Raw genomic sequence first — 14,653 nt, 5'->3', positions numbered from 1 at the left:
CAACTAAAGGGATACTACCAACTAAAGGGAGGCTTCCGTTGGCAGCTACTCCGACTGGTCTTTCGAAGGTGATCGGTGCCCCCCGTGTTGCAAAATGCAATGGTCATTCCTTAGTTCTTCTCTTGCTTGGCTTGCCAATAACATTTGGACACCAACACAGCTGGCCACTCCCTCCTTGAACACTCTACGTGGCTTAAAGGACACCTTCCACACCTGCAGCTCCTCCTGCCTTCCTGGCCACAGCTTGAATTTCTTTTGCTGACTCTTCTCCGTGTCCTTCACTTCTAAAGGTTGGCAGACCCCAAGGCACAGTCCTTAGACCTCCTTCCCATGTGCATTCATTCTCTTGGTGATCTTAACCAGGCTCACGGCTTTAGATACTATTCCAAATTTACATCTCACCTGGACCTTTCCCTTCAAGTCTAAACTTCTATACCTGCTGGCCTACATGACACCTCCACTTGGTGTCTGGCAGGCATCTCAGAATTAACATGTCCACAACTCAGCTCCTGATAAGCAACACACCCCATAGTAGTTCTTACTGCGGTGTTCCCATTTCATCTCCCCCTTGCTCGAGCCTAAAGCCTTGGTCTCTAAGTCCCCTCTCTCTCTCACACACGCACAACCAACACTTGCTTCGTCAACAAATCCCAGCAGATGTACCTTCAAAACATGTCCATAAACAGAGCCCTGCAAACCGTCTTCCTGCCACCCCACCTCCCTCCAAGCCGTCACCATCTCTCAGCCGCATGACTGCACAAGCCTCCTAACCGGACTCCCAAGCTTCTGCCTTTGACCGGCTACGCTTCATCTTGACACAGAAGCCAGAGTGATTCTTTTAAAATTTAAGTTAGGTCACATCATTCCTCTGATACTGCCCACTTATTCAGAGCGAAGGCCAGTGCCATTAGCAGGAGCTCCTAAGACTTGCATGAAGCAGCTCCTGCTACCCCTCTCCCTTCTCTTCCCTGCACGCCAAGCACTCTGGCCCCCGCTGAGCCCACTGTGCTCCCCCTCGGGGCCTTTGCTTTGCTCTTCCCTCCGCCTGAAATGCTCCTTCCCCGTTTACCTGCAGAACTCCCTTCCCCACTTTGTTCACATCTGAATTCAAATATTGCTTTCTTGGTGACGGCTTCCCTTAACCACCCTGTCTAAGATTTCAACCCTTCCCTCTACCGACTTTTTTTTAATATTTATACTCATTATTTAATAGGTTTTATATTTCACTCATTTACATTGTTTTCTTTGGTCCTCCTCAAGAAAACGTAAACTCAAGGGGCGCCTGGGTGGCTCAGTCGGTTGGGCGTCCGACTTCGGCCCGGGTCATGATCTCACAGCTCGTGAGTTCAAGCCCCGTGTCGGGCTCTGCGCTGACAGCTCGGAGCCTGGAGCCTGCTTCGGATACTGTGTCTCTCTCTCTCCCTGCCCCTAACCCACTCGCATTCTGTCTCTGTCTCTCTCAAAAATAAATCAACATTAAAAATTTTTTTTTTAAATAAAGAAAAAAGAAAATGTAAACTCAATAAGGACAGGGGAGGTTTTGAGTACTTTGCTCTGTCAGACAACAACCACCACATGTAACAAGCTATTGATAAATCATCGTGCATGATTTGGTGGTACCCATTCCATGGTCATTATAAATATTTTGGGGTTTTGGTGTTTTTTTTTCACTATAAATATTTTGAATCACTCCTGGGGACACCCCTCTTTATCCTATCCGTCATACTCCTGGAAAAAATCAGGAACCACCTTCTTCTTCCAGTTTCACTCCTAATTGAAATAAAAGCACTCACCAATCCCGACTCAGCCTTCCAGAGAAGCGGGTGTTTGTAAACGGAGGCCTTGGGAGGAGGCTGTCAGCCTTCCGTTCCCCAGTGAGGATGCTCCATATCACAGATTCATGAATTATTATCTGCCTCACATTTCATCGTCTGCTAATTTAGCTTCTGAGCTTTCAGAGTCTCATATAGGAGGGACAAACCTGAGATTGCTCACGACCCCCACCTGGGGCCCTGACACCAAGGCTGAGCCTGGGCTGACACCACACCAGGTGACCTGCCCCACCCACCGTGGACAGAGGGCTGCTTCTTGCATTTTGGTCTGAAAACACCACAGAGCACATGAAATTCCAAGTCTGTTTGTAGAGGTTTCATTGGCAGAAGGAACTCCAGGAGTAGGAGGAGAGGGTGGGGATGGGAGGGAGAAAACGGAGGAGAATGCGGATTGATGCATCTTTGGATGCTTCTTAACGGTAGGATCAAACAAACGAAGACAATCCAAGCAAGGCCAGCACCATGCCCAGAGAGCACGGCTGGGCTCCTGCCTGTGCCATTACCTTAGATTGAGAGGCTCCTCCGTGATGCCTTTCCCTTTCAAGCTGGGCTGGAAAGAGCAGAAGCTAAACAAAAAAGGAAAAGATCATTCCAGCAGCAGAGTCAAGACTCTTCCACCACCAGAGAGACATTTTTGGTGCCAGTCAAGAGGTAGGGTGCGGACTTGCCCCTCCCATACCCCATCCTGTCCCCAGGGCATGAACACCAGACCCAGGTGCACCTCTGAGGCAGGCCCTCAGCATCCCCTGGCATTATACACTCTGGCCTTAATAAAAATGGTAATAAAACAATAGTTACAATAAAAGCCATGTATGTGTTTTGGATACCTCCTCTGGGCCAGGCACTTGACAATCCTCCCATTGCCAATTCCAGCAACCACTGAAAATGCCATCTAATTTAAGGCTCCTTGAGGCAAAGTCATGGAGGGGATGGCCAACATTCACTGCCTGAGCGAGGGATATATAAAACTTCTAGATTAACTGTGACAAACTATGCTTAACATACAGAAATCACAGGGAGAAATGGATGTGAGGTACAGCCTGGCACTATCTGCCTCCTCGGTTGTGTCTAAAATGGAACTTGAAGAAAATTTTGGGAGGCAATATAACAGCGCCCCTTGGAGGCGCCTCAGAGGAAGGCTCACAGTCAATGGAGATGTGCCCAGAGCTGGCGCAAACAGCCTCTCTGCAGGAGTTGTTTTCTCCATTCTGGCCCTGCCCTTTGGACCCAGCAGCTGGTTGGAGTGCCAGTGACTGGCCAGGGCCAACAGGAAGACAAGTCTAGAACTTCTGAGCACAAAATGGGGCTTCCCAGACTGGGGGTGTCAAATATCACCTCAGAACTCCCAACCCAAAGTGGAGTGGAACATACCCTCCCCCAACTTCTGTTAATACACTTTCTGTGTTGTCTGTCTATGGCTAGGAACCTGCTTTCCTTTCTAGCCCTTCTAGATTCTCCACAGATCTATTTATCTGTAACTTCAATAATAATGAAAAAAAAATAACCATTAGAACTAAAAAAATTTAAACACTAGCATAAATTTCTTGGACTGATTCATTAATCTATTTGAAGAAAGAAGTTAAACTAAAACAGCAGGCTTCTCTCTTTAAAGAAAGAAAAAAGATGTTCCATGAAGAAGTGGGAAATCAGTTGTTTGGAATTCTTTCCAGTGAAATATGAAATTGGAACAACTAAAATTGGCAACTGGGATCAAAAAGAAAAGATTAAGCCAAAAAAAATTATTTGGAAAATTAAAAAGCCAAGCCAGAAAATTCTGGAAGGCCCATTAAACAGCCAGCTTCTTAAATGTGTTGTGTCTGCACAAGTTTTTCCCCCTTTAGTCATTACTGTCCTAAACCACTTCAGTCCATGAAATGGAGCCTGTTTCTCGGATTTAGGGAAGGCATTTCTGCATCTTTTTCTATACTTCATCCCATAATTCAATAGCTCCGTATGTCAGTAGGTTCTTCCCGTGTCTGATCTAAATCTTGCTTGCTGTGGGTTGAGAACAGTTCTCCTGAGAACACAGCTGAGCTGTCTTTGTCCTGTTCTCAGTTCATGATCAGTTTTCTCCGAGGAGGATTTTCAAACCCTTACCTTTTGAAGACCTTACTCCGATCGCTGTTGTGAAAGACAAGAAACTTGGAATATCCATTTTGGAAAAAGAGCTCCAGGGCAATGTCCTATAAAGAGGAGAAACCCCTTTCATTGCTACTGAAGTTGCCTGAAATGGAGAAACCCAGGCCACAGAGCCACTAGCAATGGATCATTTGGTTCTCTGTGTCAGACAACCCTTTCTGGTTGGTTCTTCCAACCTTCTAAGGGGGTACAAAGACTTTAGTGACACTGATGAAGGGAGTCCCCACAAAATCGGTAGGAGGGCAGGAGGGCCTCAGACTTCCTTTGACTGAAGCAGGAAGCAAGAGCCCCACTCCCAGGATAAGCCACATAAGGAATAGACAGAGGGAGGAAGGGGCCTGGTGATACCTTCAGACTCCTCCACTTCTGGGTCACAAGTTTGGTTTCCTGAACCAGAGACTCACCTCATCAGAAATATTAGGGGATGGGTAGATGGGGGGGCGGTGGCTGGGTGCATCTCACAATCTGGGCAACACTGCATGTCGACCTATAGACCTGCAGGCACAGGGTGCTTTGCCAAACTCGTTTTGCAGAGCCATTTTGATGTGGCCATGCTGACATGGCAAAGGTATTTTGTTAATGCCTAATTGAACTCTACATAATTTCTTTTCCCTCCTCCCTCCCTGTCTCCCTTCCTTCTCATCCAAGCTGTGTAAATAACGGACTTGGAACAGCCATAGAGAGAGTCTACATGTAGGATGAGGCTCAGGGATGAGACCAGGTCAGGGAGAGAATTCTGAGGGCTGTCTGGGGCGGGGGTGGGGGGTGGTGGTGCTGGGCATGGAGGAGGGCGCTGCATCTGACAACCGAGTCAGGTCCCGTGTCTACCTGACTGGTAGTGCTCCCAAAGTCCAGTTCTGGGCTCCGGAGCAGAGGGAAAGTATTTGTGATGATAGCGCAACCCCCTCTGGACAGGGTCGGGGTGCATATGGGAGCCCTGCATATTTTTCTACAATAGAAATATAAATACTGTGCAAAGCAGATGATCAGTGCAGATGTAATGGCTTCCCCCGGCAACCTTGAGCACCCAAGATCTGACTTTCTCCTAGGGGAACCCAAGAGAGATGAGGGCCATGCTCACAAGCTTTCCCCGCCCCTAACTCCCACACTACTTGGCCCTGCTCACAAGCTCTCCTGCTTCTCCTTTTCACCACTGTCAGGCTAACCGAACATCTGGAAACAATCACTGTTTACGGAGGGGAAAGAAACTCACTTGCTGATACTTATGTGCTACTATATATAATCTATAAAGTAGACATAATCATAAAATAATAATTTTGAGTATTTAGATGTGCCGAAAAGTGTGCTGAGTGCTATACATGTAATGGTGGAAGAGACAAGACGTGGTCGCCTGTGCTCAAACATGCTACAGTGTCAGGGCCGTGGTCTGGACTAGGCCCATGCTAGCCACACTGTCTAGAACCCTCAGGGCAGGGCTTCTTCCAGTTTTCCCCTTCTAGTTTACTGTCCTTGCAAGGAAGCGCACTAAGGTCAGGCAAGATGAGAATCAACACTTTGTGGGCAAAATCAGTGGAGAGGGAGGAAGAGGGCTGGTTGCATTCCAGCAGCTTGCTGATCCTTTCGAGAATGAGCCCCCTAGAAAGGCCCCCCTGAGCTTCAGTGTCAGAAAATAGTAAGAAGGCCCCCAGGCAGGAGGATCACAGGATGAATTATAGACCCAAAGACATTTACAGATAAAACACTCATTACTAGGTTGATTAGGGCCAACCCCATCCCCCATTGGCCTTAGCAGAACAGAGACTCTCCAGAAAGGGTGGAAGAAGGTTTGGGCCCCTCCCCTCCCACAAGGGTGGTCCCTCCTCTCTTCCTGTTCCTTTGCCAGATGCCTGGGAGGCCTTCGGATGCAGCTTCAATGCTGTAAGGCTGGGCTGGAGAGGCCCAGATGTGTCTGCGGCCAGCAGGGGCTCTTCCCTTCGAACCTGAAGTGAAAAGTCTCAGCAAAGCCCTGACTCTGAAGGGTACTGGCTCTGTTAGCCCCTCGTGAGTCCTTGAAGGCACAGGGTGAAGCTCTGGGACCCTGGTTGGAGGGGACAATCAAGAGATCTCCAAACCACTTGACCCAGGAAGTGCCCAGGAGCTTGAAGATGGTTGAGCCTGTGCGGAGGGCAGAGGGGAGGGGCAGAAGTCAGCAGAGGGGTCCACAGGCTCAGATAGGGCAGGCTGACCCTTGACTCTTAGTCTTCAGCTCTGCCACGGGGCAATGGAGCTGTCCTGTCCTGTATTCCAGCATCTCCAAGGTCGCTCTGGGACGTGTCAAGGGAAAAGGAAAGCAAAGAGACTGGATCCTAAATGACACAGTAAGAGAGAGAAGGTCCCAGCAGCCAAACAGGAGGAAATGGGGAGAGAATGAAGCAGACTTCAGTACTGCCAACCTGGAAGCCAGGCCCAACATCAGCCAGCGGACTCACAGATGTGTCCCAAAGGCACTGGGCTATGCACAGGTGTGAAGGGAGTCACGGAGGTGTCCCACACTTTCAGATGGGGCCTCCATAGCACCTAGATGCTTTTTCCATGAAAAGATGGTTCTCCCTCTTGCCCCCTCCCCGGGGCATACCTGCAGGAGGAAGCGTGCCTGCCGGAGCTCCCTGAGGTCCCCATAGCTATGTCTCTGGCACGAGTAGTGGTCGGAGGACCTGTCTTTGCTGCACATGTTGAAAATGAATGGATCGCTGATGCTGAAAAGGAAACACGACATGCAGTGAGAGGGTGTCTGGAGGGCTTGTTCCCCTTCCTGCCCCGCGACACCCCGGACCCCATGTTTCTGGAGACACTGCAGGAGGAGTGCTGCAATCATGACCAGCTAGGGTGCTGGCACCGCTGACCTGCTAAACCCTTTCTGAGCTCCTGCCTGGGTCGGCCCTGCCCTGGAGCAGGTGGGGCATCCGTGTCACCGGGTGAGGCGACAACCTCCAGGGCAGACAGGGGCACAGGATGCAAGGGGTGAGTGTAAGAAGGCTCTCTAGGGTTGAGGGGGTGGAGAAGAGTGAAAGAGACACCCCATTACACATGGAGAAATTTCAGGCCAGAAGGCAGGGGCAGAAAGATGATGGGCCTCCATAAAAAAGCCTGGCTTCAGCAACATGGGGTCTGGGGTGGCCCAGCCACGTGGGATGGCATCTAGAGTACCAGGGGAGAAAGGTGCAGAGAACCCCTGAGCCCCAAAGAGGTGTGCAGTGGGCTGAGAGCACTGGTGGGCTGGAGGATACTGGCCACAGCATCAGCGGTGGCCCCCAGAGCCCTGACCCAGAGCCAGGAGCCCCCTCAGAGGTCAGAACGACTCTCCCGTGGGAAGAGAGGGAGAGGGGAGAAAGGGAGAACTGTGAATTTGACTAAGATTTATCCCATAGAGGACAACTTGTGCAATGCAAGTAACGGAAACACCTTTCGGTAACCAGATAAAGCTTTTCACCACCAATATGAATGGGGACTTGAGACATAAAACTGATTTCAGGTATAGAGTTACATTTCTGAACTTCTGAGTTATGTAGCAAAGTTAAACTGTGTATGTGACTGCAAAAGCTCTGATCAAATGCCTTTTGGGGACTTGAGCAACAAGGGGACGCCCAGGCACCCCAGTCCCCAAGAAGCCTGTGTATCAACTACAGATATGAAGAGCCAAGAACTGAAAGAGCTCCCACAGCAGCACAAGGTGGCGGCGATGGCTGCTATCTCCCCTCCTCGCCACCCCGGCTCCGATGTGGCCCTCCCCACCCAGCCTACGAAGCAGGACACCAGGCCTCCGAGCCACCCTTCCCAGGGGAAGCAGACAGATCGGTTTGTCACACCGGTCAGCAGGGCTTCTCCAGTCACGGGTCAGTGGGGGTGGCCGGGTGTCTGCAGTGCTGAGGGTGTGCCCTTGAGCACAATGCAGAAAGGTTCCTCGGAAGCGGAGGCTGCTCCTGGGGGTCACAGCCTGAGCCTGGCTTAGCCTCCTGAACAGCCAGCCCTCCAGGATGGAGACTAAGCCCTTTGCAGCTCCTCCTGCCCCTTCTAAGCACAAGCCTCTCAGATCTCTGCCTTGAGCCACGATGCTGTAGAACTGATCAAATACAAAGGTGGCTCTGGTTCTGGATACTTCTGCCTAGGTGCTTTAATTCAAATCTTCCGGCTAAGGCTCTTTGTCCCTGCCATCAGGGGTAAGCTGAGTTTCCGCTGAACTTCGCTGACTCCCCATGGGGCCGTGGTGGTAATTCTGGTTCCTACTCCCAGCTTAGGTCAACCAGCATCTCTGGTCAAGGCACTGGTGAGAATGGCAGTGGCGTTGCCTCTGTGCTCCCGTAGCCCCTTGCTTGCGGGAACCACAGCAAACATCATCTGTGCTTTAGCCACACATTTGGTTCTTTTCCCAGCAGACTATGAGTGAGTTCCCTGGGGCATGGACCTGTGCCCATGGCTCTCCACCCTCCACATCTTCCCCAGAGCTCTGGGCATGTTTGTTGAGTGGATTGACAAGCATCAGGCCCTACAGCCTGCCAAGCACATCCTGTCTGTTGTTTAATTTAAACCTCATAACCTCCTTACAGAGCATGTGCCATTAGTATTCCCATATCAGAAATGAGGAAACTGCATTCCAAAGAGGAAAAGTGACTTTTCCAAGGTCACACGGAACTGGTTTCAAACCCAGGTCCTCTGACTCTAAAATTGAAGCTCATTCATCAGTACCCTATCTCCTCTGAGGCCGAAAGACCCACTAGCTTTTACAGAGCTCTCCCTGCAAGCTCACTCCTTGCAGCTCCCTCTGTGCTGACTGATCCTGCAACCCAGCACTCTGAGACACTGGTGACATGAGGAAGAATGTTCTGGAAAATGCTTTCAGGAAGGAACTTTTAGGAGGAAATGCATTCATTTTTCTCCTACTTGTAGAGATAGAATAACCTGATACGGCAGGAATGCTCAGACAGACCCAAATGCTCAGGAAGACAAAATTGTAAAAAACATTACTGAGTTCACTGATGTGAGTCCAGGTTGAAGTTCCATCTTATCTAGGGTTAGTCACACAGCTATGACTGAGTCTCTTTGCCAACACTGTATTCTCCCTGTTCTGTGCATTAAGGCAGAGTTCAGGCCCTTAAGGCCAATGGGTAAAAGAAAGGAGGAGCTGATTCATGTCCTTCTTTAGATGGAGCTGTGGCCACAGTTTATAGGATGCTATTCACTACTCTTCTGCATGACAGCTATCATGATAAATGCAAGTTTGCCACAGTGGTTACAGTATCCTTTTTAATATTCTTAACTGGGGAAACCACAGTAAACCAAGTGGTGATCCTATTGGCTGACCTGGTCTTTGGTAGTAAAAGTGGACTTCAGACTGAAATATTTGAAGTTATTTCTGAGCTAATCCAATTATTGTCAGAATTTATACCTGTAATTTATACCCAGAATCATTCACTAGATCATAAACTCTACCAGACTCAGCCCACATCTGACTTATCTCTTTGTGTGTATGGAGTCTACCACAGTTGCCTGGCACAATACAGATTTCCAGTATTTGTTGAATTGAAGTAAACACAGAAATGATGCCTCAGAACTGTTGACTGATGTGGAGAAAATGTCTTATTATAAGTACCCTATCACAAAGAGCCAGTTGGATGGCTTGGATTCCAACAAAATGAATCAAATGTTGTATACCTTGTGAGCTTGCCTGACACTATTATGGGTAGAGTAGTATCCTCCAAGAGGGATATGCTATATGTTGAAATCCTAACCCCCAGTATCTCAGAATGTGGCTTTTTTTAAATTTTAGAAATAGGGTGTTTACAGAGGTAATAATGTTAAAATGAGGTCAAGATTGGCCCTAATCCAATATGACTGGTGTCCTTAAACAAAGGGGAAATTTGGACACAGAGACAGACAGACAGACACACACACACACACACACAGAGGGAAGATCTCATGACACACAGACATAAGGTGGCCATGTGACTGGAATGATGTGTCTCTAAGCCAAGAAAAGGCAAGGGCTGCAGGGAAACACCAGAGGCTATGAGGCAAGGAAGGATCCTCTCCGAGAACTGGAGAGAGACCATGGCCCTGCTGACACCTTGATTTTGGCCTTCTAGCTTCCAGAATTGGGGGACAATAAATTTGTTTTTTTAAGCCACCCAATTTTTGGTACTTTGTTATATAGCCTTAGGGAACAAATACAATCATTCTATTCAGGTAATGGGCAATCTCACTGAAAGCAAAATAAACCATCTAGAAAGGTCCTTACCTTCTGAGGAAAGCTCCAAAGTACTCAAGTACAATCAATGTTGGAGGATTTGCATTGTTCCTGAGTTTTATTTGGGATATTTTTATGGTGCATCAGAGAGCTTCTTTCAAGGTCTAGTGCTCAACTCTACTCAATTTGATGGCAGTCTTTTAAAGAAACATTTCAGGGTTGCGTTAGCTTTATTTTTAACTTGCTTATTTATGTATCTTCCTTAGTCTCCATGGTCAAAATAAGACTTAATCCCCATTGATCTCACATGATCTAATAGCTGGTCTCTGAGAACCGCATCTCCATGAGTGTCAGAAGTTTCTTAGGGCAGCAGACAAGACCTCAGAGAGAAAGCACTGTCTGGTTAACAAATACTTCTTTGAGGTCTGGTGACTAAAATTACCTAAGCAACTCCCAAATGATACTCCAGGGTAGTAATTTGTTCTCACTGCACTCCTACTCACATTCTAGAAAAATACATTTCCAGACATGGGAAGTCTCCTTTGTCATTGCAAATCAAGTGAGTACCTACAACCCGACAACTGGGCTTCTATTAAAAGTGCAGATGTAGCCAATTTGATCATGATTAGATGCACCTCATAAACACAATTTGCCTAATCAATAACATCTTCTCTAACACTAACTCGATTTAAACCAGAGGTGGAGAGTGAAGCAATGGATTATGCAAGTCATTACAGGGGCATGCCATGCAGATAGGTAGACGAGAAAGCTTTCATCAGCTCTCAGAAAGGCAAGTCTGCAGACCCATTGTTCGTATTGATCAGTATCAATAAAACATGAGGAATAAGATGGGATGCATGTGCCAAGGATTAATTATGCTCCTCCTGCCTTGGAAAAACACAGAAGACTCACAGCAACCGGTGAACATTTGGTATGAATAAAAGATGCAAATGAGCAGAAAGAAAAATGCCAAGCATTTTAAAGCAAATCTAAATCAAAGGAGGGTGGGCTGACATCTATTCTTTCACACTCCTTGAACTCTTGCTTCCTGCCATAGGCTGGAAATGATAACGACAACCAGGAGTTAAAATTTTTAAGTTATTGGCAGGTAAGGCTCTGGTGCTTCTGTCGATAGTCTAAAACAGCGGTTCTCAAAGCGCGGTCCCACACCAGAAGCATCAGCATCACCCAAGAACTTGTTAAAATCTCAGGCCCTCCGGCAGATCTATCAAAGTGGAAACTGGGGTGAAGGTGGGTTCCCAGAAGTCTGTTTAAACTAGCCCTCAAGGTGACTTGATACTAGTTTAAGAGCTTCCGGGTGAAGAGGTTATCTTGTCATCATTTGAACCTTTGCTAAACCAGAAAAGTCAAGAAATCTTCATCCATGTTTGTTGTGATGATTAAATGTGATGATCAGGTGGGGCATATTACCTGACAACTGAGCTCCCAGCCAAAGTGTGAACAGAGTCAATCTGACTTTGAATGAATGGCTGTACATTATGAACACAAGAGAATTAACCAAGGAGAGCTACCTGAACAAATACACTTGATTATAAAGAAGGACTTCTGAATTTCCTGCCAAAGACCTCTGGTATTCGTTGGCGTAAAAAAAAAAAAAAAAAGACTTGTCTGAGTTCTACCCAAATCCCAGCCATGTTTCAGAACCCAGATCTCAGCCTCCCTCCTCCTCCTCCCTCACCACACTAGCCCCACGTCATCAAGTGTGATCCCAGAAGGCTCCTCTCGCAATAAATTTGTGATGTCAGTGTACTCGAAACTCTTTCCAAAAGAACCCATTTGTGCTGCTGAGTGCACTCACTCGGCACGAGGGCCACCGTCTGATGGTGCGCACAGAAGGAGCAATCGACAAGCTGTTGAATGAGCAAGCTGATGGGACTGGATTCAATCACCGAAATAACCTAAGGAGAGAAGCCCCCTTGTCTTGAGGTGCGCCCCATATCACGAGAGGTATGGGGAGCAGTCCCATTGTTACCCACCCCAAACTTGAGCTTTGGGAAGCCACAGTCATGGATGCCTATGTCTCAGTTCTTCTATTTTAGCTCATGGCTCCGTTTCAGGCACAAATGTCAGCCCACAAAGAGAACAAGGTGGGCGGGGTAGGAGTAGGGGTGGCTGAGAAGGAAGTTAAGGCTCAGGGAAGAATCTGCTGGGGGAAGCAGGAAACTCACTTGGATAAACAGTGGCGGGTACAGTAGACATCACCCACAGGGGACAGCGTGAAGTTCTCACAGATGTAGAAGTGCTGATGGCCAAAAAGCAGGATCCCTTCGGAGACCAGGTGGCCCTGCACGATCACCAGGGAGTACTTCTGTGTCACCTGGAGGGAAACAGCGTCACGGTCAGTTCGTGTGCATGTGAAGCAGGCCCATCATGCTTATGGATGACCAGTCACCCACTGAGGCACTGGACGTCGGAGTAGCTCCCTGTAAGAGGGACAGAGCCACTGCCCGAGAGCTGCCCTGCTCTTCAGAGTTTAAGTGGCACATCTACACCCAACGCCCTGTGTAGTTACCTCATTTACCCAAAGCCATCGCTACCCCCGCCAAGATGAGTATTTATTGCTGTTTGGGGCATATTGACAATCTGTCTCACTTTACCTCCTGCACAATCACGCAAAACATTCTGCAGTTAACAATGAGGAAGGTTTTTAAGGTACCAGCATCCCTCAGTTACAGAGGTGAAGGAGCTTGTCAGGGGGCCAGCTGGTGAGTGGCCGAGCCAGGAGTGGAACTGGTCTGCCTAGACCCACAAGTGTTAAGACTGATACTGCTGTCTCTGCAAGGCCAAGGCTAGTCCAAGGTGTGTGCAGAGGAGGCCCATGCTCTATTCCTCCTTTCAGACTCAGGTTCTTCTCTCAGTGGCTGGAAATGCTGGCAGCTTTCCAGAATTACCTCTGCTAAAGAGAAAGCCTGGCCAAAGGTCACGCCCCCTTCCCAGTCGCTGTCTGTACCCAATATCTGGTCACTGTAGGGCTGGAAGGGTCACCCTTGCCTCAATTCCAGCCAACTCTGAAGAATCACTCCAGACCTCAAGCTTCTGTGGAATCATAGAGGCCTTTGCTGAGAGCCTCAGAGTTGCCTTTCTCCCTCTGCCCGATCCTGTGATTATCCCTCCCGGTGAACTTCCCGCATATACACCTCTGACCCGTAGTTGGTTTCCGGGGGGGGCCTGACCTGGGACAATGACTTGGTATGACCTAGAGTCCTACAGGAACTCAGGACTAAGTGGGTCCTCACATGGAACACTTCCCTGAACAAGTGAGGAAAGAAATGAATTCTAGATGACAGGAACCCAAATGGACCAAGAGCAAGGCCAAGGCCAACATTTTCTCAGGGCAATTCTATGCTAATTCCAGTTACACCAAAGAGGAACTGATTTTTTTCAACTACCTAACATATGGCCATTGTAAACATTTTACACGTATTAACCAATATAATCCTTTCAATCAGGCAAGGGAGATTTTACTACTGGGGGGGAAAAAAAGGTCCCAGAGACAAAAATCTCACCCAAGATTAGTCACATAGTAAGTGGCTGAGCCTGGGATTGAAGCTAAGCTCCCTGCTCACCGTTGGGAGAAATAATAGGACCACAGTGATGAAATCTGGAAAGCAGGCCTTGAACACCAGTTCTCCAACTCGTGCATCAAATGGGATCAAAGTCAGGGCCAAGGCCAGAAAATGAAGATCCGCCAAGGGTTTTTGGTTCCAAGTTAAGCATTACTCACTGTGATCCAGGGAAAGTCATCTCTGAACTATTTTTCCTAAGTGAGAACTAGCTAATTATCCTGGCTCCTAAAACCCAAGCCCTCTGCAGGCTGCTGGCTTCCAGGCCTCTCCTGCATTCACCTTGTCAGAGGAGCTGGCCCTCAACCTGCCTGCAGAGCCACGATTTACCACGGACTCATTTCCAACTTTGTTCATTCATCCATACGGCCATCTATTCACAAGTTTGGACTCAGCACCTACTATATGCCAGGCCCTGAGCTAGGCTTTGGGGACAGAGGCATGGACAAGATAAACAAGAACCCTATCCTCATGGGGCTTAAAATCTAGGGGGAATGATGGGTAGTAGGCATGCAACATCAACCAATAAATGATCACAAATTGTGCTATGTGCTGAGAGAGAAACAATAGGCTGATAACAAGGAAGAGAGAAGCTTGTAGGGACACTTTTACACAAACTCTGAGACTTGATTTATGGAAGTGGGGCAGCCATGGAAAACTCAGAGAACATTTCAGGGGAAAAGAACATCCAGTCCAGAGCCTAGAGACAGAAAGGGTAGATCTGGGGAACAGAAAAGAGGTCAGAGTGGCTGAATTGAAGTTGAGAAGTAGGCATGCTTAGATCTGAGGAGGGGCCTGGAATCTTGGTAAGGCCATTGGGTTTTATTCTCGTTGCAATAGGAAGCCATGGGAGGGGTCATTTCTGAAAGAGGACACTGGCTGCTGGGTGCAGAGTAGATCCAAAGGAGCCAAGAGCA

General features: G+C 48.1%; 1 protein-coding gene across 2 annotated transcripts in view; it reads right to left on the bottom strand.

The window, feature by feature from the left end:
* WDFY4 (WDFY family member 4) overlaps window positions 1-14,653 on the bottom strand; it is a 295,982-nt gene that overhangs the window by 77,869 nt on the left and 203,460 nt on the right. For both annotated transcript variants that reach the window (XM_043596828.1, XM_043596827.1), the window contains exons 44-47: window positions 12,342-12,490; window positions 6,547-6,667; window positions 3,930-4,015; window positions 2,336-2,398 (exon numbers count right to left, since the gene is read on the bottom strand). In XM_043596828.1, the coding sequence (XP_043452763.1) occupies window positions 2,336-2,398; window positions 3,930-4,015; window positions 6,547-6,667; window positions 12,342-12,490 (419 nt within the window). The remainder of the gene's footprint in view (window positions 1-2,335; window positions 2,399-3,929; window positions 4,016-6,546; window positions 6,668-12,341; window positions 12,491-14,653) is intronic.

The sequence above is a fragment of the Prionailurus bengalensis genome, chromosome D2 (genome assembly GCF_016509475.1).
Source record: "Prionailurus bengalensis isolate Pbe53 chromosome D2, Fcat_Pben_1.1_paternal_pri, whole genome shotgun sequence".
NCBI lineage: Eukaryota > Metazoa > Chordata > Mammalia > Carnivora > Felidae > Prionailurus > Prionailurus bengalensis.
Note: the sequence above shows the minus strand (reverse complement) of the source record. Positions and strands in the feature narration are given on the sequence as shown.